The 25675-nt window shown below is 52.0% G+C and overlaps 1 protein-coding gene across 1 annotated transcript in view; it reads left to right on the forward strand.

Annotated features, from left to right (window-relative positions):
- The window catches only part of LOC147693195 (NACHT, LRR and PYD domains-containing protein 12-like), a 1166314-nt gene that overhangs the window by 953083 nt on the left and 187556 nt on the right, over positions 1 to 25675 (forward strand). Inside the window, exon 11 of the mRNA XM_086933618.1 lies at positions 964 to 1137. Within this exon, the coding sequence (XP_086789744.1) occupies positions 964 to 1137 (174 nt within the window). The remainder of the gene's footprint in view (positions 1 to 963; positions 1138 to 25675) is intronic.

The raw sequence follows: 25675 nt of genomic DNA on the forward strand, positions 1-25675 counted from the left end.
TAAATAGCAGGCATTTTTTTTGGGAAACAGAGTTCACACCGCAACCGTTACAACGCATGCCTCTACCCTGCATGCCGTTGCAATGAAAAAGTTGTATAGCAGTGGGGAGAAGGTGTTAGATTTAACTCCAACACCTTCCCTACTGTTGCACACACTGGAGTTGGAATAGAAAATTAATCTATTCCAACTTCCGTGATTCCCTGACAGCAAGTCGCAGTAAGGTTTGGCGTTGCAACGGCATGAGGTGTAATGGCATGCGTTGTAACGTCAAATAACCATTTAATTTATGTCATGAATTTCAATATTATTGGTGAATGAGACAAGATTACATCACCATCTAACCAAGCACCCAAAGAAAACTCAGCTGCAATGTCATTTAAACACTTTTTATCTTGAAAATAAATCATCATCTAACTGGGCAACCAGGGTCCAGGAAAAAAGAAATAACCAGTCTTTAAGATTAATATGAAAATAAAGAACACATTTTAAATCCGGTTTGTCACTGAAGATCAGGGAAATATTTTTAGGCGGAGGTGGACAATGTGCACAGGCCTTTGAGTGCCCTGCTGTAGGCTGTGGAGGGCGGAAGCAAAGCGTGAACTACGTTTTAACAGACCAATGGGTGATGATCTCTTATCAGAAGCCCGTTATAACAAGCCGTGTATTAATAGGCAGGTCACTGCAACGACTGCTAAAGTTGTGACTTTACCATTTACACCACGGCAGAGGGTCCAGCATAAAACATATATGAATATATTTATGTCCATTCAGCTCCACCTCTGCTCGTCTGAGAACCCCCCCATGAGATTCCTTTATAAACAGGGCGAGGTCGATGTGTAAGGTGGGATGTGTCACTAGAGGGGAGTAACTCAAGGATGAGAAGGAAATGAAGATAAAACTAAAGTTGTGACGCCCCTGTCTGTGCTCTGCTTTACTCCTCTCCGTGTCTCTTCTCTCCTCCAGGTTGGTTCTCTGCTCCCTCACCAGTTCATGCTGCGAAGACCTCGCCTCTGCCCTGGAAACAAACTCATCTCTCACAGAGCTCGAACTGAGCTTCAATGATGAGCTGCGAGACACTGGAGTGAAGAAGTTGTGTGAAGGCCTCAAACATCCAAACTGCAAACTACAGACACTGGGGTACAGAGCTGTGCAGTTCTTATCACGTGATTGATTTCTAAAATATACATCGTAGGTGGGGCTCACACATATATTTTAGAAATGCCTTGAAATGTTTACATGATTGTCTCTTTTCTGTTAATGTTGTGAGAAAAGCTCCCATTAATAACATTTGTGAACTAAGTCAGGTTTGTGAAGTGGGGGTACCCAAACCCCAAAGAAGCCCCTGTCATGGTGCCGAGGGGCACTTTTTAAAGTCTGTTTCTCGGGTATTTGGGATAAAATGAAAGAGGCCTTAACCAGAGGGCAGGTCTGTTCCTTCCAGTGAGGGCGCCTACCCACCAGTCTCCCTGCTGTTAACAGACCTGCTGCTGGATACGAGGCCAAGGAATTGCAGCTATAAGATAAAAGGCAGAGCAGGCTGCACAATGGGGCAACTGTAAGATGAAAGGTAGAGTGGGCTACAGAGAGGGGCTAGTGTAAGATGAAAAGTAGAGCAGGCTACAGAGAAGGCAGCTGTAAGATGAAATGTAGAGCAGGCTGCTGTGAAGGGCAGCTGTAAGATGAAATGCAGAGCAGGCTACCGGGAGGGACAACTGTAAGATGAAAGGTAGAGCAGTCTACAACAAAGGCAGCTGTAAGATGAAATGTAGAGCAGGCTGCTGTGAAGGGCAGCTGTAAGATGAAAGGTAGAGCAGACTACAAAGAAGGCAGCTGTAAGATTAAAGAAGAAACAGACTGCGGAGAGGGCAGTTGTAAGATGAAAGGTAGAGCAGGCTACAAAGAAAGCAGCTGTAAGATTAAAGAAGAAACAGACTGCGGAGAGGGCAGTTGTAAGATGAAAGGTAGAGCAGGCTACAACAAAGGCAGCTGTAAGATGAAATGTAGAGCGGGCTACAGAGAAGGTAACTGTAAGATGAAAGGTAGAGCAGGCTGCATGCAGGGGTAGCTATAAGATGAATAGTAGAACAGGCTGCGGAGAGGATTATCTGTGAGATGAAAGACGTAGCCAGCTGCAGAACGTGGTTCACAGTATGCCTGGCCAGCAGAGCTGCTGAGGTTCATGGTGTGCTTAGCCAGCAGAGCTGCTGAGGTTCATGGTGTGCTTAGCCAGCAGAGCTGCTGAGGTTCATGATGTGCCTAGCCAGCAGAGCTGCTGAGGTTCATGGTGTGCTTAGCCAGCAGAGCTGCTGAGGTTCATGGTGTGCTTAGCCAGCAGAGCTGCTGAGGTTCATGATGTGCCTAGCCAGCAGAGCTGCTGAGGTTCATGGTGTGCTTAGACAGCAGAGCTGCTGAGGTTCACTCTGTGCTTAGCCAGCAGAGCTGCTGAGGTTCATGTTGTGCTTAGACAGCAGAGCTGCTGAGGTTCACAGTGTGCTTAGACAGCAGAGCTGCTGAGGTTCATGGTGTGCTTAGACAGCAGAGCTGCTGAGGTTCACAGTGTGCTTAGACAGCAGAGCTGCTGAGGTTCATGGTGTGCTTAGACAGCAGAGCTGCTGAGGTTCACAATGTGCTCAGACAGCAGAGCTGCTGAGGTTCATGGTGTGCTTAGACAGCAGAGCTGCTGAGGTTCACTCTGTGCTTAGACAGCAGAGCTGCTGAGGTTCACAGTGTGCTTAGACAGCAGAGCTGCTGAGGTTCACAGTGTGCTTAGACAGCAGAGCTGCTGAGATTCAATCTGTACTTAGACAGCAGAGCTGCTGAGGTTCATGGTGTGCTTAGACTGCAGAGCTGCTGAGGTTCACTCTGTGCTTAGACTGCAGAGCTGCTGAGGTTCACTCTGTGCTTAGACAGCAGAGCTGCTGAGGTTCACGGTGTGTTTAGACAGAAGAGCTGCTGAGGTTCATGGCATGCTTAGACAGAAGAGCTGCTGAGGTTCACAGTGTGCTTAGACAGCAGAGCTGCTGAGATTCATGGTGTGCTTAGACTGCAGAGCTGCTGAGGTTCACTCTGTGCTTAGACAGCAGAGCTGCTGAGGTTCATGGTGTGTTTAGACAGAAGAGCTGCTGAGGTTCATGGTGTGCTTAGACAGAAGAGCTGCTGAGGTTCACAGTGTGCTTAGACAGCAGAGCTGCTGAGATTCATGGTGTGCTTAGACTGCAGAGCTGCTGAGGTTCACTCTGTGCTTAGACAGCAGAGCTGCTGAGGTTCATGGTGTGTTTAGACAGAAGAGCTGCTGAGGTTCATGGTGTGTTTAGACAGAAGAGCTGCTGAGGTTCATGGTGTGCTTGGACAGCAGAGCTGCTGAGGTTCACAGTGTGCTTAGACAGCAGAGCTGCTGAGGTTCATGGTGTGTTTAGACAGCAGAGCTGCTGAGGTCCATGGGGTGCTTAGACAGCAGAGCTGCTGAGGTTCATGGTGTGCTTACACATCAGAGCTGCAGAGGTTCACTGTATGCTTAGACAGCAGAGCTGCTGAGGTTCACTCTGTGCTTAGACAGCAGAGCTGCTGAGGTTCATGGTGTGCTTAGACAGCAGAGCTGCTGAGGTTCACTGTGTGCGTAGACAGCAGAGCTGCTGAGGTTCATGGTGTGCTTAGACAGCAGAGCTGCTGAGGTCCATGGGGTGCTTAGACAGCAGAGCTGCTGAGGTTCATGGTCTGCTTAGACAGCAGAGCTGCTGTGGTTCATGGTGTGCTCAGAGAGCAGTGCTGCTGAGGTTGATTGTATGCTTAGACTGCAGAGCTGCTGAGGTTCATGGTGTGCTTAGACAGCAGAGCTGCTGAGGTTCATGGTGTGCTTAGACAGCAGAGCTGCTGAGGTTCACAGTGTGCTTAGACAGCAGCGCTGCTGAGATTCACGGTGTGCTTAGACTGCAGAGCTGCTGAGGTTTATGGTGTGCTTAGACAGCAGAGCTGCTGAGGTTCACAGTGTGCTTAGACAGCAGAGCTGCTGAGGTTCACTCTTTGCTTAGACAGCAGAGTTGCTGAGGTTCACGGTGTGCTTAGACAGCAGAGCTGCTGAGGTTCACGGTGTGCTTAGACAGCAGAGCTGCTGAGGTTCACAGTGTGCTTAGACAGCAGAGCTGCTGTGGTTCATGGTGTGCTCAGAGAGCAGTGCTGCTGAGGTTGATTGTATGCTTAGACTGCAGAGCTGCTGAGGTTCACAGTGTGCTTAGACAGCAGAGCTGCTGAGGTTCATGGTCTGCTTAGATAGCAGAGCTGCTGAGGTTCATGGTGTGCTTAGACAGCAGAGCTGCTGAGGTTCACAGTATTCTTAGACAGCAGAGCTGCTGAGGTTCACTCTGTGCTTAGACTGCAGAGCTGCTGAGGTTCATGGTGCGCTTACATAGCAGAGCTTCTGAGGTTCATGGTGTGCTTGGACAGCAGAGCTGCTGAGGTTCACGGTGTGCTTAGACAGCAGAGATGCTGAGGTTCATGGTGTGCTTAGACAGCAGAGCTGCTGAGGTTCACGGTGTGTTTAGACAGCAGAGCTGCTGAGGTTCACGGTGTGCTTAGACAGCAGAGCTGCTGAGGTTCAGCTGTGCTTAGACAGTAGAGCTGCTGAGGTTCACTCTTTGCTTAGACAGTAGAGCTGCTGAGGTTCACTCTTTGCTTAGACTGCAGAGCTGCTGAGGTTCACTGTGTGCTTAGACAGTCGCTGCTGAGGTTCATGGTGTGCTTAGACAGCAGAGCTGCTGAGGCTCACTCTCTGCTTAGACAGCAGAGCTGCTGAGGTTCACAGTGTGCTTAGACAGCAGAGCTGCTGAGGTTCACTCTTTGCTTAGACAGCAGAGCTGCCGAGATTCACAGTGTGCTTAGACAGCAGAGCTGCTGAGGTTCATAGTGTGCTTAGACAGCAGAGCTGCTGAGGTTCATGGTGTGCTTAGACAGCAGAGCTGCTGAGGTTCACTCTGTGCTTAGACAACAGAGCTGCTGTGGTTCAGCTGTGCTTAGACTGCAGAGCTGCTGAGGTTCATGGTGTGCTTAGACAGCAGAGCTGCTGAGGTTCACTCTGTGCTTAGACAACAGAGCTGCTGAGGTTCATGATGTGTATAATTCCTTAGGTACTGGCCTTGGCTACGATTTATCGCATCATAGCAGCGCAGGTCCGGTAGTACCAACGGGCATTCTTCTCAGGTGCGTGCCATGTGTGAATCTATTTAAATGGGCCTTCCCACACCAGCTGAAATTTCCCTCATGCCATATCGTTCCTCCACGGAGAAATTCGTCCAACCCTCTTGTAATGTGATTTATTCCACATGTATTATAAATAATGTTGATATCAGGGCACCCTGTCACATGGATCGGTATTAGGATACTCATTGGTCACACATGCCTGTCTTAATTATGTACAATATGTTTATATAATTTATATACCTCTTTTCTCCCCATTTTCTTCCCCCTTTTTCCCCAATTGTGAATCCATGTTGATGTATTGTCTATGTGATATGTTTTTAATTTCTATCTGGGCTTGAAGTAGATAAGGAAATTTAACACAGGCAAGAGTTACAATGTCCTGAGGATGATCCCCTCATCTTAGATAGGGATCGAAACGTCGTTGACACCATATACACTATATTTTTTTGACTATACTATATGATATGTCACAATAGTGTATTTACGATTTATTAGCCTGTAAAATTTGATTGTACGCAGACTTTCTCCCCTTGCCTGACACTCCCCCTTTTTGTATGTCACACTTGTCTATATGTGGTAGTAGCACACAGGCTGTGTCCCACTTGGATTTGTATAGATAAGTGACTACTTAAACATATGATTGATATATTAAATCCTGTCCGTCTGGACAAAGAATATAGAAATCATTTGATCTATATTTATTTCTCTTTTGTATCCTTCACTGTCTGGGGACCGCTGTCTTTAGAAATACTGTATGTACCCGTGGTCCCTGACCAATTGCTGTATTGGGTTTCCTTTGTGCCTAGTACCAAAGTGGATTAACAGCTCGGCTGGCCTCTGTGGGTTCAAGGCAAGCTCCAGGCAGCAGAGCAGTCCTTATAGGTACAGCAAGGCAGTCTGCAGAGTATGCAGCAGGTCACAGCAGCAGGCAGTCCTCTGAGAGTCCTTCGAGGTACAGCGAGGCAGTCTGCAGAGTGTGCAGCAGGTCACAGCAGCAGGCAGTCCTCTGAGAGTCCTTCGAGGTACAGCGAGGCAGTCTGCAGAGTGTGCAGCAGGTCACAGCAGCAGACAGTCCTCTGAGAGTCCTTCGAGGTACAGCGAGGCAGTCTGCAGAGTATGCAGCAGGTCACAGCAGCAGGCAGTCCTCTGAGAGTCCTTCGAGGTACAGCGAGGCAGTCTTGCAGAGTATGCAGCAGGTCACAGCAGCAGGCAGTCCTCTGAGGGCTCAAGGCAGCTCCAGGCAGCAGAGCAGTCCTTATAGGTACAGCGAGGCAGTCTAGCAGAGTATGCAGCAGGTCACAGCAGCAGGCAGTCCTCTGAGAGTCCTTCGAGGTACAGCGAGGCAGTCTTGCAGAGTATGCAGCAGGTCACAGCAGCAGGCAGTCCTCCGAGAGTCCTTCGAGGTACAGCGAGGCAGTCTGCAGAGTATGCAGCAGGTCACAGCAGCAGGCAGTCCTCTGAGAGTCCTTTGAGGTACAGCGAGGCACTCTGCAGAGTATGCAGCAGGTCACAGCAGCAGGCAGTCCTCTGAGAGTCCTTCTAGGTACAGCGAGGCAGTCTGCAGAGTTTGCAGCAGGTCACAGCTGCAGGCAGTCCTCTGAGAGTCCTTCGAGGTACAGTGAGGCAGTCTTGCAGAGTATGCAGCAGGTCACAGCAGCAGGCAGTCCTCTGAGAGTCCTTCGAGGTACAGCAAGGCAGTCTGCAGAGTATGCAGCAGGTCACAGCAGCAGGCAGTCCTCTGAGAGTCCTTCGAGGTACAGCGAGGCAGTCTTGCAGAGCATGCAGCAGGTCACAGCAGCAGGCAGTCCTCTGAGAGTCCTTCGAGGTACAGTGAGGCAGTCTTGCAGAGTATGCAGCAGGTCACAGCAGCAGGCAGTCCTCTGAGAGTCCTTCGAGGTACAGTGAGGCAGTCTGCAGAGTATGCAGCAGGTCACAGCAGCAGGCAGTCCTCTGAGAGTCCTTCGAGGTACAGCGAGGCAGTCTGCAGAGTATGCAGCAGGTCACAGCTGCAGGCAGTCCTCTGAGAGTCCTTCGAGGTACAGCGAGGCAGTCTGCAGAGTATGCAGCAGGTCACAGCAGCAGGCAGTCCTCTGAGACTCCTTCCAGGTGCAGCGAGGCAGTCTTGCAGAGTATGCAGCAGGTCACAGCAGCAGGCAGTCCTCTGAGAGTCCTTCTAGGTACAGCGAGGCAGTCTAGCAGAGCTTGCAGCAGGTCACAGCTGCAGGCAGTCCTCTGAGAGTCCTTCGAGGTACAGCGAGGCAGTCTAGCAGAGCTTGCAGCAGGTCACAGCAGCAGGCTGTCCTCTGAGGGTCCTTCCAGGTGCAGCGAGGCAGTCTTGCAGAGTATGCAGCCGGTCACTGCAGCAGGCAGTCCTCTGAGAGTCCTTCGAGGTACAGCGAGGCAGTCTTGCAGAGTATGCAGCAGGTCACAGCAGCAGGCAGTCCTCTGAGAGTCCTTCGAGGTACAGCGAGGCAGTCTGCAGAGCATGCAGCAGGTCTCAGCAGCAGGCAGTCCTCAGAGTCCTTCGAGGTACAGCGAGGCAGTCTGCAGAGCATGCAGCAGGTCTCAGCAGCAGGCAGTCCTCTGAGAGTCCTTCGAGGTACAGCGAGGCAGTCTAGCGGAGCTTGCAGCAGGTCACAGCAGCAGGCTGTCCTCTGAGGGTCCTTCCAGGTGCAGCGAGGCAGTCTTGCAGAGTATGCAGCCGGTCACTGCAGCAGGCAGTCCTCTGAGAGTCCTTCGAGGTACAGCGAGGCAGTCTGCAGAGTATGCAGCAGGTCACAGCAGCAGGCAGTCCTCTGAGAGTCCTTTGAGGTACAGCGAGGCAGCCAGGCAGAGTATGCAGCAGGTCACAGCAGCAGGCAGTCCTCTGAGAGTCCTTCGAGGTACAGCGAGGCAGTCTTGCAGAGCATGCAGCAGGTCACAGCAGCAGGCAGTCCTCTGAGAGTCCTTCGAGGTACAGTGAGGCAGTCTTGCAGAGTATGCAGCAGGTCACAGCAGCAGGCAGTCCTCTGAGAGTCCTTCGAGGTACAGTGAGGCAGTCTGCAGAGTATGCAGCAGGTCACAGCAGCAGGCAGTCCTCTGAGAGTCCTTCGAGGTACAGGGAGGCAGTCTGCAGAGCATGCAGCAGGTCACAGCAGCAGGCAGTCCTCTGAGAGTCCTTTGAGGTACAGCGAGGCAGCCAGGCAGAGTATGCAGCAGGTCACAGCAGCAGGCAGTCCTCTGAGAGTCCTTCGAGGTACAGCGAGGCAGTCTTGCAGAGCATGCAGCAGGTCACAGCAGCAGGCAGTCCTCTGAGAGTCCTTCGAGGTACAGTGAGGCAGTCTTGCAGAGTATGCAGCAGGTCACAGCAGCAGGCAGTCCTCTGAGAGTCCTTCGAGGTACAGCGAGACAGTCTGCAGATTATGCAGCAGGTCACAGCAGCAGGCAGTCCTCTGAGACTCCTTCCGCAGGTCCAGAAACTGAGCTGAAGAGTGGGGCTAGGGGCCCTATTTGTTATACCTGGTTCCCTTCCTCTGGAAGGTGGTTGAAGCTTTTAGAGAGTTGTTTAGAAGTGCCTGGAACTTCCTGACTCCCTGCGCTGGGTCCAAGATGGCTGCAATGACAACGTGGAGGTGAAAAATCATCTGTGTGACGGCAGAACACAGCCTGTTCATCTGCAAGTGGGGCTGTTCATAGTGAGGAGTCTGTCCATAGAGAGGAGTCTCAACATAGAAAGGGTTCTGTCAGAAGAGAGGAGTCTGTCCATAAAGAGGGTCTGTCTGTAGGTGGGACTCTGTTCATAGTGAGGAGTCTGTCCGTAGAGGATATTTTATACAGTGATATAAATGCCAATAATATTTGTTCCTGGTATTTTTTTACTCACCATTATAAGTATAGGATATTTTATACCTCAATATTTATGTCACAATATTTTCTATTTTAATATTCAATTCAATATTTTTTCATCACGATATATCTAGAGGCGATATCTGGTCAGCGATGGACCTCGAGTGTGTTGCTTGTATTTGATGGACACAGCATAGATCACTAACAGATATTTTTAAGCTCTCAGGAGACACCCGTGCATGCGGGGGGTGGGATGGGATACTGTGCAAACTTTCACCAATCGAGCGCAATATCTGCCAGCGGTCACATCCTGCGCCATTTCACAGCTCCTGGGAAAATAAATTTAATAAAATGAAACACCAGTATTTGTAAAGCGCACAGCTACCTCCAGAGAGGTGTCGTGGCGCTGGGGGCCGTCGGGAGGATTAAACGAGCTATTGCCCAGAGTCACATGGTGCTGGGCTGACCTGCTGCCAGCGCGGGGGATCGAACCGTGAACCCGGTAGCCTGGAGTCAGGCACCTTGGCCGCTGCGCCACACCTCTTCCTTGGACAGCAAGACGTCCCACAAAGGCGCTACAAGTTCATACTACTGTTCACCCTGCAGCCAGCAATGCTCCCCCTAACAGGAGCCACTGCCCCCCTGCATCCATAGCACAGCGCTACCACTGTCCTCCTGCCCCCACTGCATCCATAGCACAGCACCACCACTGTCCTCCTGCCAACACTGCATCCGCAGCACAGCGCCACCACTGTCCTCCTGCCACCGCTACATCAGCAGCACAGCGCCACCACTGTCCTCCTGCCCCCACTGCATCCATAGCACAGCACCACTCCTGTCCTCCTGCCAACACTGCATCCGCAGCACAGCGCCACCACTGTCCTCCTGCCACCGCTACATCCGCAGCACAGCGCTACCACTGTCCTCCTGCCAACACTGCATCCGCAGCACAGCGCCACCACTGTCCTCCTGCCCCCACTGCATCCATAGCACAGCACCACTCCTGTCCTCCTGCCAACACTGCATCCGCAGCACAGCGCCACCACTGTCCTCCTGCCACCGCTACATCCGCAGCACAGCGCTACCACTGTCCTCCTGCCAACACTGCATCCGCAGCACAGCGCCACCACTGTCCTCCTGCCACCGATACATCCGCAGCACAGCGCCACCACTGTCCTCCTGCCACCTCTGCATCCGCAGCACAGCGTCACCACTGTCCTCCTGCCAACACTGCATCCGCAGCACAGCGCCACCCCTGTCCTCCTGCCAACACTGCATCCGCAGCACAGCGCCACCACTGTCCTCCTGCCAACACTGCATCCACAGCACAGCGCCACCACTGTCCTCCTGCCACCGATACATCCGCAGCACAGCGCCACCACTGTCCTCCTGCCAACACTGCAACCGCAGCACAGCACCACCAGGGTCCTCCTGCCAACACTGCATCCATAGCACAGCACCACCACTGTCCTCCTGCCAACACTGCATCCGCAGCACAGCGCCACCACTGTCCTCCTGCCACCTCTGCATCCGTAGCACAGCGCCACCACTGTCCTCCTGCCAACACTGCATCCGCAGCACAGCGCCACCACTGTCCTCCTGCCAACACTGCATCCGCAGCACAGCACCACCACTGTCCTCCTGTCAACACTGCATCCGCAGCACAGCACCACCACTGTCCTCCTGCCACCGATACATCCGCAGCACAGCGCCACCACTGTCCTCCTGCCACCTCTGCATCCGCAGCACAGCGCCACCACTGTCCTCCTGCCAACACTGCATCCGCAGCACAGCGCCACCACTGTCCTCCTGCCAACACTGCATCCACAGCACAGCGCCACCACTGTCCTCCTGCCACCGATACATCCGCAGCACAGCGCCACCGCTGTCCTCCTGCCACCTCTGCATCCGTAGCACAGCGCCACCACTGTCCTCCTGCCAACACTGCATCCGCAGCACAGCGCCACCACTGTCCTCCTGCCAACACTGCATCCGCAGCACAGCGCCACCACTGTCCTCCTGTCAACACTGCATCCGCAGCACAGCGCCAGCACTGTCCTCCTGACAACACTGCATCCACAGCACAGCGCCACCACTGTCCTCCTGCCACCACTGCATCCGAAGCACAGCACCACCACTGTCCTCCTGTCAACACTGCATCCGCAGCACAGCGCCAGCACTGTCCTCCTGACAACACTGCATCCGCAGCACAGCGCCAGCACTGTCCTCCTGACAACACTGCATCCGCAGCACAGCGCCAGCACTGTCCTCCTGACAACACTGCATCCGCAGCACAGCGCCACCACTGTCCTCCTGTCAACACTGCATCCGCAGCACAGCGCCACCACTGTCCTCCTGCCACCGATACATCCGCAGCACAGCGCCACCACTGTCCTCCTGCCACCTCTGCATCCGCAGCACAGCGCCACCACTGTCCTCCTGCCAACACTGCATCCGCAGCACAGCGCCACCACTGTCCTCCTGCCACCTCTGCATCCGCAGCACAGCGCCACCACTGTCCTCCCGCCAGCACTGCATCCGCAGCACAGCGCCACCACTGTCCTCCTGCCAACACTGCATCCGCAGCACAGCGCCAGCACTGTCCTCCTGCCAACACTGCATCCGCAGCACAGCGCCACCACTGTCCTCCTGCCACCTCTGCATCCGCAGCACAGCGCCACCACTGTCCTCCCGCCAGCACTGCATCCGCAGCACAGCGCCACCACTGTCCTCCTGCCAACACTGCATCCGCAGCACAGCGCCAGCACTGTCCTCCTGCCAACACTGCATCCGCAGCACAGCGCCACCACTGTCCTCCTGTCACCACTGCATCCGTAGCACAGCGTCACCACTGTCCTCCTGTCACCACTGCATCCGCAGCACAGCGCCACCACTGTGCTCCTGCCAACATTGCATCTGCAGCACAGCGCCACCACTGTCCTCCCACCAACACTGCATCAGCAGCACTGTTCCACCACTGTCCTCCTGTGATGTATTCCTATAGGTCCTGAATCGATCCCCCTATTCCTGACCCTATTCTGGTTAGCAAACTAACAAGTTAACTAGCAGTCAGCCCATGAGGCAAGAAATTCCCCATGATGCAGATACCGTTATCTGACGCAGTCACACTACGGCACAGGAACGTGTTATCTGATTAGGTCATAACGCTTGAGATCTAATTAGACAAGCGACATTCCTCCAGCCCCTGATAAGGCATACGACGTTCTCATAACAAATCAAACCTATGACAACCTGGATTATCCGTGCGGCCATTGTTTTGATTTCACAGAGAACTTTAGTAAAGAATGTGCTAACGAGCAAGTCGTATGACATCTTTATTGACGTATCTATGTCCATCCTTACGTCAATCTCGGCACCTTTAAGGTATAAATATTACCGATCTTGCCCTATGCAAACACACGCGTGGTGACAAGACGGAGCAGCCATACTTGCCGAAGCCGAGAGCAGAAGCAGACCCCGCTGGCAGCAGCCCCGCCTTCCTGACGCGCTGAGAGACGCGCTGCTATCTCCTGCCGAGAGACCCAGCACCGGCGCTTCCGGGCAGCCCTCGCAGGCAGCCTGGAATATCGAGACCAGAGAAAGAGATACCATTCCTCATTCATCCTAACTTCCAGGTACAGAACTGAATAACCCCTCACAGAGAATTCTTTAGTCAGTCACTTGCAAAAACAAACTTAACTTAAACTGTAACTTTCTATTCCCGCCCACGCATTAGACTTAGGTCAGGTACACGGGGTAGGCGTAGCTAGAAACACCAGTTGAGTACGTTTAGTCAAATGTATATGTGTATGTAAATATATTTTAATCATTTTAAACATCATATGGCTCAGAAACCATATCAATGTTTTTACAGTATTATTTTATACTATTGCTTCTAATGTATGCACTTTACTTAACCATAAGTATTGCAATAATATCGATCCATTTCTCATGTATGAGAAAAGAGACTGATCAATAAATAACACCTTTTTATTGAACACGCCCGTCTCTTCCTTTTCTCTACATTCTGATGAGACTAAGAATGCACGTACTGACTGAGTAAAATAATTGCCTTGTGCTCACACGACTCTGGAGATTGACTCTTGATTAGGGGAGAGCAAAGTTGTCATGTTCTATGGTTGTCAGAAACTAAATCCCTTCTTGTCTAATCAGGGGAGGTAATTCTTTCCTGAACATTCGAGAAAGTTTCTAGCGAACTCTGAGCTAAGCTGGCAAACCCAAAACTTTAAGTCTAGTATCGACAGTAGTAGACCTAGTTAACGTCTGGTCTAGGCCTTTACTGCTGTAGGTATTATTCCAATGCGCAGAGCCTATTGGGAAGATAGGAGCTACACTACACTCCTGCCAACACTGCATCCGCAGCAGAGCGCCACCACTGTCCTCCTGCCAACACTGCATCCACAGCAAAGCGCCACCACTGTCCTCCTGCCCCCACTGCATCCACAGCACAGCGCCACCACTGTCCTCCCACCAACACTGCATCAACAGCACAGTGCCACCACTGTCCTCCTGCCAACACTGCATCCACAGCAAAGCGCCACCACTGTCCTCCTGCCCCCACTGCATCCACAGCACAGCGCCACCACTGTCCTCCCACCAACACTGCATCCGCAGCACAGCGCCACCACTGTCCTCCTGTCACCACTGCATCCGCAGCACAGCACCACCACTGTCCTCCTGTCACCACTGCATCCGCAGCACAGTGCCACCACTGTCCTCCTGCCAACACTGCGTCCGCTGCACAGCGCCACCACTGTCCTCCTGCCAACACTGCATCCACAGCACAGCAGCACCACTGTCCTCCTGTCACCACTGCATCCGCAGCACAGCGCCACCACTGTCCTCCTGTCACCACTGCATCCGCAGCACAGCACCACCACTGTCCTCCTGCCAACACTGCATCCGCAGCACAGCACCACCACAGTCCTCCCGCCAACACTGCATCAGCAGCACAGCGCCACCACTATCCTCCTGCCAACATTGCATCCGCAGCACAGCACCACCACTGTCCTCCTGCCAACACTGCATCCGCAGCACAGCGCCAGCACTGTCCTCCTGCCAACACTGCATCCGCAGCACAGCGCCACCACTGTCCTCCTGCCAACACTGCATCCGCAGCAGAGCGCCACCACTGTCCTCCTGCCAACACTGCGTCCGCTGCACAGCGCCACCACTGTCCTCCTGCCAACACTGCATCCGCAGCACAGCGCCACCACTGTCCTCCTGCCACCTCTGCATCCTCAGCACAGCGCCACCACTGTCCTCCTGCCAACACTGCATCCATAGCACAGCGCCAGCACTGTCCTCCTGCCAACACTGCATCCGCAGCAGAGCGCCACCACTGTCCTCCTGCCACGACTGCATCCGCAGCACAGCGCCACCACTGTCCTCCTGCCACCACTGCATCCACAGCACAGCGCCACCACTGTCCTCCTGCCAACACTGCATCAACAGCACAGCGCCACCACTGTCCTCCTGCCAACACTGCATCCACAGCACAGCGCCACCACTGTCCTCCTGCCACCACTGCATCCGCAGCACAGCGCCACCACTGTCCTCCTGCCACCACTGCATCCGCAGCACAGCGCCAGCACTGTCCTCCTGCCACCACTGCATCCGCAGCACAGCGCCACCACTGTCCTCCTGCCACCACTGCATCCGCAGCACAGCGCCAGCACTGTCCTCCGGCTGCCACCACTGCATCCGCAGCACAGCGTCACCACTGTCCTCCTGCCACCACTGCATCCGCAGCACAGCGCCACCACTGTCCTCCGGCTGCCACCACTGCATCCGCAGCACAGCGCCACCACTGTCCTCCCGCCAACACTGCATCAGCAGCACAGTGCCACCACTGTCCTCCTGCCCCCACTGCATCCGCAGCAAAGCGCCACCACTTTCCTCCCGCCAACACTGCATCCGCAGCAGAGCGCCACCACTGTCCTCCTGCCAACACTGCATCCGCAGCACAGCGCCACCACTGTCCTCCTGCCACCTCTGCATCCGCAGCACAGCGTTACCACTGTCCTCCTGCCAACACTGCATCCGCAGCAGAGCGCCACCACTGTCCTCCTGCCAACACTGCATCCGCAGCACAGCGCCACCACTGTCCTCCTGCCACCTCTGCATCCGCAGCACAGCGTCACCACTGTCCTCCTGCCATCACTGCATCCGCTGCACAGTGCCACCACTGTCCTCCTGCCACCACTGCATCCGCAGCACAGCGCCACCACTGTCCTCTTGCCAACATTGCAGCCGCAGCACAGTGCCACCACTGTCCTCCTGCCACCTCTGCATCCGCAGCACAGCGCCACCACTGTCCTCCTGCCACCACTGCATCCGTAGCACAGCGTCACCACTGTCCTCCTGCCAACACTGCATCAGCAGCACAGTGCCACCACTGTCCTCCTGCCCCCACTGCATCCACAGCACAGCGCCACCACTGTCCTCCCACCAACACTGCATCCGCAGCACAGCGCCACCACTGTCCTCCTGCCCCCACTGCATCCGCAGCACAGCGCCACCACTGTCCTCCCACCAACACTGCATCAACAGCATAGCGCCACCACTGTCCTCCTGCCAACACAGCATCCGCAGCACAGCGCCACCACTGTCCTCCTGCCACCACTGCATCCGCAGCACAGCGCCACCACTGTCCTCCTGCCACCACTGCATCCGCAGCACAGCGCCAGCACTGTCCTCCCACCAACACTGCATCAACAGCACAGCGCCACCACTGTCCTCCTGCCAACACTGCATCCGCAGCACAGCGCCACCACTGTCCTCCTGCCACCACTGCATCCGCAGCACAGCGCCACCACTGTCCTCCTGCCACCACTGCATCCGCAGCACAGCGCCACCACTGTCCTCCTGCCACCACTGCATCCGCAGCACAGCGCCACCACTGTCCTCCTGCCAACACAGCATCCGCAGCACAGCGCCACCACTGTCCTCCTGCCACCACTGCATCCGCAGCACAGCGCCACCACTGTCCTCCCACCAACACTGCATCAACAGCACAGCGCCACCACTGTCCTCCTGCCAACACAGCATCCGCAGCACAGCACCACCACTGTCCTCCTGCCAACACTGGATCCGCAGCCTCTCTCAGCACCCTGTCGCACAGCTGCCCTACATCTGCAGGCGGACCCCTGAACACTACACCTCCTGCTGTCTGCCCCCCTGCCCCCTGCATCTGCAGCACACTGGCAGCACAGCTGCCCTACATCTGCTGGTGCCTCCACCCGCACAGTACAACCTCTGCTGTCTGCCCCCACTGCTGCTGAGGGGCTGATGCTTTTTTTCTGTAGGAGAGCATCACAGAGCCCGTAGGAGGGACAGATGTGCGCAAGAGCACCCAGCCATCAGGGGAAGCACTGGGAATAATTCCTTGTTCATACTCCTCTGCCTTTGGGCCCCTCCCATGGCTGCAGGGCCTCTGAAAACACACAGCGTTGAAATGAATGGCTGCAGGTTACCCAAAGGACTCGGACAGGTGCATTAACCGACTGAGCTATCCCACATGGTTTCTGTCCTGAATGCTGCCCTTGGATCTCAGCAGGGGGTGGGAACAGTTTGCACCCGCACTTCCTGGAAGTGTCACAGGGGCCATGAGCCAGGGTCAACCTTAAATTCTGAGGGTCACTGCCAGAGAAGGAGGGGTATTATTTTTGTGAGTCGAAGGAACCTGCTGAAAGCTCTGACGGGTCATACGCATCCAGTCACTTCTCAAGAACAACTTGCTCCTGTTACGGCCTTTCCACCTCGAGCCTCCCAGCCTCACCTGCTTGTATTTAACTGTAACAAGATATCAGGGACCGGGCCAATAATACGTCTTCTTCATCGCCTGCACTTTGAATAAAACGGCCCTACGGACAGAGACCAACCTGCTGTGTTTTGCCTCCCGTTTTGCCTCCTGAGCACCAACGCTACAGTTCGCCGGACCCGCTTTGCGGGTCCTGCATCACCTGGACATTTTGTGGGGGTCTGTGGCAGCTAACAGGGTTGCGAGCGTGTCGGCAGGCACTCCAACTACCAGGAGTCACTACGAGGCCAATTGTTGACATCTGGCCCGCTCTCCCTGTAGCCACGCCCACAGCGCACTTGTATTTAACCAGTCCAATAACCGCGTACGCGGAACGCGCGTGGGACGGCGCCGGGCGAAGCCCGGGCCAAGGGCGGGCCCCTTTGTGTCCGTTAGAGACCGTTATAGACTGGGCTGGGCCACCCCTCTAACTTGCTGTTTTGCACATTTAAATTCGAGGTCCTGTTTGTATACACACATCTCAACTTCCCCTTCTTGTAAGTAAGACTGTATTGTAAATGTCCATTATGTCTACACGAGGTAGTAGAAGTAAAACTGCCGCAAAGGAGGGACAAATAACAGGTCCTATAGATAATTTTATCACTAGAGCAAACACCTTTATAGACCAAAGTATCTCCCTGATAGAACGTAGAGTGTCCCAAGATCTAGCTAACGCAAAAAGGTCCTCCATGGGACATCTGGCGGATGCACGAACGCCGGAGCAACGTAATGACCCTGGCCTAAGTGAAGCCTGTGGCCAAAGGCTTAGCCTTCCAAATACAGTGGATCTTTCGGCTTCACAGCTCTCCGACTCACAACTATCATTGGACTTAGAAAAAACTCCAGATCTAGTGATTGAAACTACCCCAGAGGAAACTAGACAGTCAAGAGGGAGGAGGGAGGGTGCAATAAGTAAGAAAAAACGTATAGCTCCGAACAATCAAAAGCTAAAAAAAAAAACACATAAGATTCCTAATAAGACAGGAGAGACTCGAATTACCATACTACAGAGAAGAGATCAGGTTATTCCCAATGTGATTGTTCATCAGGCACTACCTGATACCCCGGCCCTTATTACAGGGGAAACTATAACTGGCCTCCCATTAGATAAGGAGGCAAACGTCAACATCGATCCCAATGACCATCTATTAACCAAAATCGGAGATCTTCTCAAACATTTACTCCAACCATTAATATTGAGACTGGGACAAATAGAAAAAGCATTAGCTGATATGACAACTCCTGCAAAAACCAAGATGAACCAACTGGGACAAAAAACAGGGGGAGTCAAGCACCCCCCTGTAATTTCAAATGCTCAAAACAAACAACCTATCCCATCAGTAGCTAAATCAGTCCAATCGCTAGTGACTAAAAAAAAGACATTAGATAACACCCTAAGTAATACTCCGATTAATACCACTAACACTAATTCGGCACATAACAACATAGATTCAAAAACACCAGCTACACAGTCGAATAAAGGGTGGGACAGAGGACCCCATGATGGAAGATTCTCCGTCAACCTCCCACCGGAGGCCAGTCCTTACACGGTCGTAATGACTGGTGTACTAGAATTGGGAGACCAAATTAACGAAGCAACCTGGTCGTTAAAGAACAAGGTCCAACATTGGTTAAATGTTAATCGTCCACCTCCTCCTTACTGTTCACCTAAGATCCTAATGGTAAGAAGAGCCCCCTGGGTAGGACATGGTAAAAAAACGATACAAGGTGATTGTGTTCTTATCACCTTTGACGATCCCAGATTAGTTGATCACATCTGTTCATTGGACTACCAGACCTCAACTGGGGCTATAGGAACAAAGCGTCTTTCCTTCTTTTACCCCTTGAGAAATCGAAATGGTTATCAACACGATGGATTCTGGCATACAGTAGGCCCTCGACATTGGGGTAGAGAAAGGGACGACTGGGGAGGACCTTACCACAGGGATCCCTATAGAGAACCACTACCCTTGGAGGGCTGGAATGGTATCCCAATGTCGAACAGATACAGTGGCCTTGAGCTAGTTGACTGACCACCACAGGATAAAAAACATCTTAGCCCCAAAAAAAGGGAATTAGAGGTTAATAGTGGATCACAAATAACTAAGACCCCAATTAGAGATCCCCCAAACTCTATTTGTGGTGTCCTGGAACATTACCGGTCTCCATCCCAAGATTGAGGACGGTACCGCCATAAGTTTCCTAGACAGGCACCAAATTGTATGTCTCCAGGAGACTTGGTCATCAACGGAACTGCATCTTCTGGGTTTTAGGACGTTCTTCTCTCCAGCTTTGGTTGGGAATATGGGCAGAGCAAAGGGGGGATTAACTATTTATATAGCGAATACTGTCCAAATAAAAATAACCACTCTTGAATTGGACACAAATTTTCAGCTTCTCTCCCTCTCCCTACCAAAAAATGAGACTATCGTACTCATTAACTTCTACAATAACTTGGAGGAAGGAGAGATTATGAGAGTAATATTAAAACTAAACGAAAAACTCTCCGATCTCAGACAGACGAAAGGAGGGAAAGGTGCTGTCTTCTTCCTATGGGGCAGGGACTTTAATCTACACCCGTGCCTTAATAAAAATTGCACTGAAATGATCACACTAAATCAGGCATAGCCATGAACGACCTTATGTCTGACCTGGGGCTTATAATAGTTAATAATTTAAACCCAAAAACAAGAAAGCCAGAGTCGACATACGTAGGGAGAGGTTATCAGTCCACCTTTGATTATGTTCTCACATCAGAAGGGCTGTCAAATAAGATTAAATATGTTGAGACTCTACCAAATATATTGAGTGACCACCTTGCCATAAGGATAGAACTCAGCTTATTACACCAACAATCTCTTGAGACAACGATAGCCCAAGCCTTGAATCTGAATAACTTACAATTGGCTCGGGAAAATGGGTATAGCCTAAAATGGGGGAAAATAGACCCTGGGCAAATTACTGAGGAAGTGATCAAAGCAGCATACCCTCACATTATAAAATGCCTTGATCTAACTGTGACAGAGGAGGAAGTTATAATTAACTTCTGCAAAATTCTAACTGTCATTAAGGGCCTCCTGACAAAAACATCAAAGGTAGAAACTTTAAATAAAAGAGGTTGGTTTAACCATAGCTGTAACCATAGCACCACCACCAGCAACAGGTTGCCCAAAGAAGCTGGAACAAGATCACAGCCGACCAGCTCACCGCCTCCCTGAGCCAGCACCCTCCTACCGGCTCAGCGAACCCCAGCCAGGCCGCCGACAACCTCACGAAGTGGATCAGCAAATGCGCGGACGAACTCGCCCCTCTGAGGACCCCGCCCAGCAGACCCGGCAGCAGAAAAACCCCATGGTTCACCGACGAACTCAAGAGCTCCAAGAAGAACTGCCGAGCCCTCGAGAAAGTATGGAGAAGGGAACCAACAATGGACAACATGACCACCCTCAAGCTGGCCACCCGGAAACACCACCAACTGATCCGCACCACCAAGAAAACTGCATACAAGGACCGGCTGGACAACAACGCACACAACTGCAAGGAACTCTTCAACATCGTGAAAGAGCTCTCCAACCCCAACGCCGGAAGCAACGACATCACCCCGTTGCAAGACCTCTGCAACTCCCTTGCCTCCTACTTCCACAACAAGATCGCGGACATACACAACAGCTTCAGCATCCAACCGACGCACACCACAACCGCAGCAACGCCACCCATCACCACCCTCCGCGCCTGGTCTCCGATCAGCACCGAAGACACCATCCGCACAAGGAACTCCATCCACTCCGGATCTCCGACCGACCCCTGCCCTCACCACGTCTTCAACAAGGCCGACGCTGTCATCGCACCCCACCTGCGGGACATTATCAACACCTCCTTCGACACCGCCACCTTCCCGGAGAGCTGGAAGCACGCAGAACTCAGCGCTCTACTCAAGAAACCCACAGCGGACCCCACCGAACTCAAGAATTACCGTCCCATCTCGCTCCTCCCGTTCCCGGCCAAAGTCATCGAAAAGACCGTCAACAAACAGCTGGCCGCCTTCCTCGAGACGAATGGATCCCTCGACCCCTCACAGTCTGGCTTCCGAGCCAACCACAGCACCGAGACCGCCCTCATCGCTGCCACCGATGACATCCGGACCCTGATGGACAACGGAGAAACAGCGGCCCTCATCCTCCTGGACCTCTCCGCGGCATTCGACACTGTCTGCCACCGCACCCTAGTGCAGCGCCTCGGCAACATCGGAATCCAGGAGAAGGCACTGGAATGGATCACCTCCTTCCTCAACGGAAGAACACAGAGAGTCCGCCTACCACCGTACAAGTCAGAGGCCACCGAAGTCATCTGCGGCGTCCCTCAAGGATCCTCGCTGAGTCCCACCCTCTTCAACGTCTACATGAGCCCCCTCGCGGCCATCGCACGCCAACACAACCTCAACATAATCTCCTACGCCGACGACACCCAGCTGATCCTCTCCCTGACCAACGACCCCGCCGCCGCCAGAGCCAACCTGCAAGAAGGGATGAGAGATGTAGCCGAGTGGATGACGACCAGTCGCCTGAAACTGAACTCAGACAAGACGGAGGTCCTCATCCTGGGCTCCTCGCCCTCCGCCTGGGACGACTCCTGGTGGCCCCCCGCCCTGGGCACCGCACCCAAACAGACGGACCACGCACGCAACCTGGGCTTCATCCTGGACTCCTCCCTCTCCATGACCAGACAAGTCAACGCCGTCTCCTCGTCATGCTTCAACATCCTACGCATGCTACAGAAGATCTTCTGGTGGATCCCCACCGAGACCAGGAAGACTGTCACCCAGGCCCTCGTCACCAGCCGACTGGACTACGGCAACGCCCTCTACGCCGGAACCACCGCCAAGCTCCAAAAGAGACTCCAGCGGATCCAGAACGCCTCAGCCAGACTCATCCTCGACATCCCACGAAACAGCCACATCTCCGGACATCTGAGAGACCTGCACTGGCTCCCCATCAACAAAAGAATCACCTTCCGTCTCCTCACCCACGCACACAAAGCCCTACACAACCAAGGCCCGACTTACCTCAACAGCCGCCTCAACTTCTACGCTCCCAAACGCCATCTCCGCTCGACCAGTCACGCCCTCGCTGCCGTCCCCCGCATCCGAAGAGCGACAACAGGAGGAAGGTCCTTCTCCTACCTGGCCGCCAAGACTTGGAACTCCCTCCCGACCGACCTGCGCCTGACCCAAGACCACCTCTCCTTCAGGAAGAAGCTCAAGACCTGGCTGTTCGAGCAGTAAAGGCACCCCCCCCTCCCAGCGCCTTGAGACCCTACGGGTGAGTAGTGCGCTCTATAAATGTCTTGATTGATTGATTGATTGAGCTGTACCTCGGCACATACTAAGCTTAAACTGGCCCTGAATAACGAAAATAGAGACCCACGGACAATTGCCAGACTCAGAAAGGAATATCTCTTCGCTCGAAAGCAGAGAAAAGCCGAATTAAAGCAGACCCTCTGGGATGAACTCCATAAAAGCGCCCTACAGAAAAATAGTGAGGCTTTCTGGCGAGTAGTAAAATCCCCTTTTCTAGCTGACGATAACCTTCCAAAAATAGAAGTAGCCATAGAAGAAGGAGCCTGGATTTCTCAGTTCTCAAATTTTTTTAGGAAACAGACGCTTTCTGAGAGTGAAGAAATAATTCAACCAGCTGTTGCCTACCCTATTCAAATAGAATTTGATATCTCTGAAGTCCTCACGGCCATAAATCTAAGTAAAAATGGAAAAGCTCCGGGCCCCGACGGAGTGCCGGTGGACATTTTTAAATACAATACAGACCTATGGGCCCCTATATTAACCATGGTGTGTACGGCAGCTGCAAAAAAAGGGCTCCTGGAATCTTGGACAAAGTCTGTCATGGTCCCGATCTTCAAAAAAGGAGATCGCCAGGACCCTGCCTGCTACCGTCCAATCTCACTGTTAGATTCAGTGGGTAAGGTAGCCGGCAGGGTCATACTTGAGTGCCTCCATCAATGGGCAGAGGATAGGGGGGTACTGTCAGACTTACAATTTGGTTTCCGGGAGGGGTTTGGTACAGTGGAGCAGACCTTAAATCTGTCAATAATTATAGGTAAATATATCCATGCAAAAAAAGATAAACTTTACATGGTGTATGTCGACCTCTCCGCAGCCTTTGACTGCGTGTCCCATACCAAGCTATGGCTAGTCCTGTCACAAATGGGTGTGGACCCCCCACTTTTAGACTTTTTAAGGGAACTATACTCCAAGGCCTCAGCAAGAGTACATTATGGTGTCAGGGGCGAGTTGACCGCGTCTTTCGGAGTAGAGCGTGGAGTCAGGCAGGGTTGTGTCTTGGCCCCCTTCTTATTCTCCTTATATACAAACAGCCTGGAGATGGAACTTTTGAGGGGGGCTCAAGACCTCCCCCATGTAAAGTTACGCCCTATTCCCGCTCTTCTCTACGCGGATGACACTGTCATCATGGCCCGTACCCCACGTGAGCTGCAAAAAGCGCTAACTAGGTATGCGGATTTCATGGGCAGCCTTGACCTCCATATTAACATCAAGAAGACGTTCGTAATGGTGGCCGGTAAAGGGAAAAAAGGGTTTAGAAATATATCCCTTAACAACCAAAGCCTCGAACTGATGGCTCAGTATCCCTACTTAGGGATCACAATAGATGATAAACTAAATTGGAAAGCGGCAGTTGAGGCTAGAAAACACTCCCTTAAGCGGGCAATAGCTGCATTGATGTCCTTTTCACAAAAACTAGGCAAACGATCGCCTGTGGAAATGTTGAACATCTATAATGCAAAATGCCGAGCAGTAGCTCTGTATGGGGCTGGGGTTTGGGGGCACACAGATGTCAGCGCTCTACAGGTGGCAGAAAACTCTTTTTTTAAGATTTCTCCTGGTTGCACCGAGGCGAACCTCCACATATGCATCCCATATCGAACTAGGCATACTCCATATTGAGGACCTAGCGAAAATTCAACCTCTCCTACTATGGAGGCGCATTTGGACCTCAGAAAAAAACATGCTAACTAGAGGAATAATGGTGGACTCTATGGCACTAGATCATTCGGGAGACATAAAATGGCTTGCCTATATTAGAAACTTCCTTATAGATTTAGGCCTAGAGGATTATTATATAACACCGGAAAAGATCATAGAGATATCCAAGAAGGAGTTGAAAGAAATGGCCCTGAACCACTTAGATGGAATAAGACTCGCAAGTGAAATAGGGAAGCCCTCTGTCCACCACGCAATTGTGGTCCATCTTGTCCCCACAATTCAGCCTTATCTAACGCTTGAAATCAGCATTTTTGATCGTTTTCTACTAACCAGATTTAGACTAAATCTTTTCCATCGGTTAGTAGCCTTCCCAACGAGAAACACCTGGGAACAAACGTTAGGCCACTGTCCTTGCGATGATACATCTGTACAGACCACCATACATACAGTTTTCTTTTGTAAATATTACCATGCTCATCGCAAAATTTGGCTGGTACCACTGCTGAAATCATGGGACCTAAGACAGTGTCGCCCTGCAATGCTGCGCCTTCAATTTTTAGACTCTGAAATTACCTGCTATCATATGGTTAATTTTTTTAAATGCATTTTTAAACATAAAAATTATCTGTGAGAAAAATTGCTCTAATCATAATGAATTGATTCTAATGAAAAAAGATTTGATTTTTTTCCAAGCAATCCTTCTCAAACTTGTATTGAAATTTTTTTATTGTAAATATTGTTGTATTTCTGACTTTTATGGTACGAAGTGTACAAAAATGCTTTTATGGATTTCTATCATGAAATGCTGAATAAAGAAATTTACTACTACGTCTTCCATTACAAGCCTCCATTCGGTAGAACAAACCTCGCTCGCATCTGTCTCAAATGTAGCGCCTTGAAATGCTGAACAGCTGGTAGTGAAGAGGGGCAGGAAACATGACCTCAATAGATGGAGGCAACAGACGCACCATCCTGGGTAACATTTGAAGAGAGAATTTGTTGATTCTCAAAACTGATCAGATCTTTCTTTATAATCTGAACCTTTTGTCTCTGGAGATAAGTTCGCCCTTCGCTGAATGAATCACAAACCTAGAAACTGGGGGGCATATTATCAAGGGGGTTTATTTCCGCTTTTTTGGCTTTAAAAGCCAAGAAAGCGGAGATAAAATTATCTCCCTATTACCTAGCTGTCGCTAACACCAGTTAGCGACAGCTAGTAGGAGATAGCGACCATCTTGAGCCCCACTTCGCATGTCAGAGATATTTATCACTAATGACATGCAAAGTGGGCGTGCCAAGATGTTAGCGACTGGAAACAGTCGCTAACTTCACTATCTCCTATTACCAACTTTTGGAGATATTCGCGCTAAGCGCGAATATCTCCAAAAGCTAACACCTGCCCTGAGCAGTTCTTAGCCATGTTATCCAATGGGAGGTGGATAACATGGCTAAGAGCATTAGCTCGCTAATGCATGAATATCGCTGACTTTTCAGCGATATTCATGCTTTGCGGCGATTTTTACCGCATTTGCGTTAAACCTTGGTAATACCAATCTTTATCTGCGATAAAAATCGCCGCAGCGCTGCGGTAAATTTTTGTCTCTAACCAAGCAATAGCGATAATTATCGCTATTGCTTGGTAATATGCCCCTGGATTATCTGAGTCAGACTCACAAAGACTTAGGACTGATTTAAGTGTTGGCGATGAGCCTTCTCTGTTGTGACGAGGAGTTCTTACCGCCAACATTATGGCTGAAAGCTGAATTTAAAAGAAGGCCGACCACAGCTTGACCGCGGTGGAGACGTGTCTGTCTCAACCC

The sequence above is a fragment of the Lissotriton vulgaris genome, chromosome 8 (genome assembly GCF_964263255.1).
Source record: "Lissotriton vulgaris chromosome 8, aLisVul1.2, whole genome shotgun sequence".
Lineage (NCBI taxonomy): Eukaryota > Metazoa > Chordata > Amphibia > Caudata > Salamandridae > Lissotriton > Lissotriton vulgaris.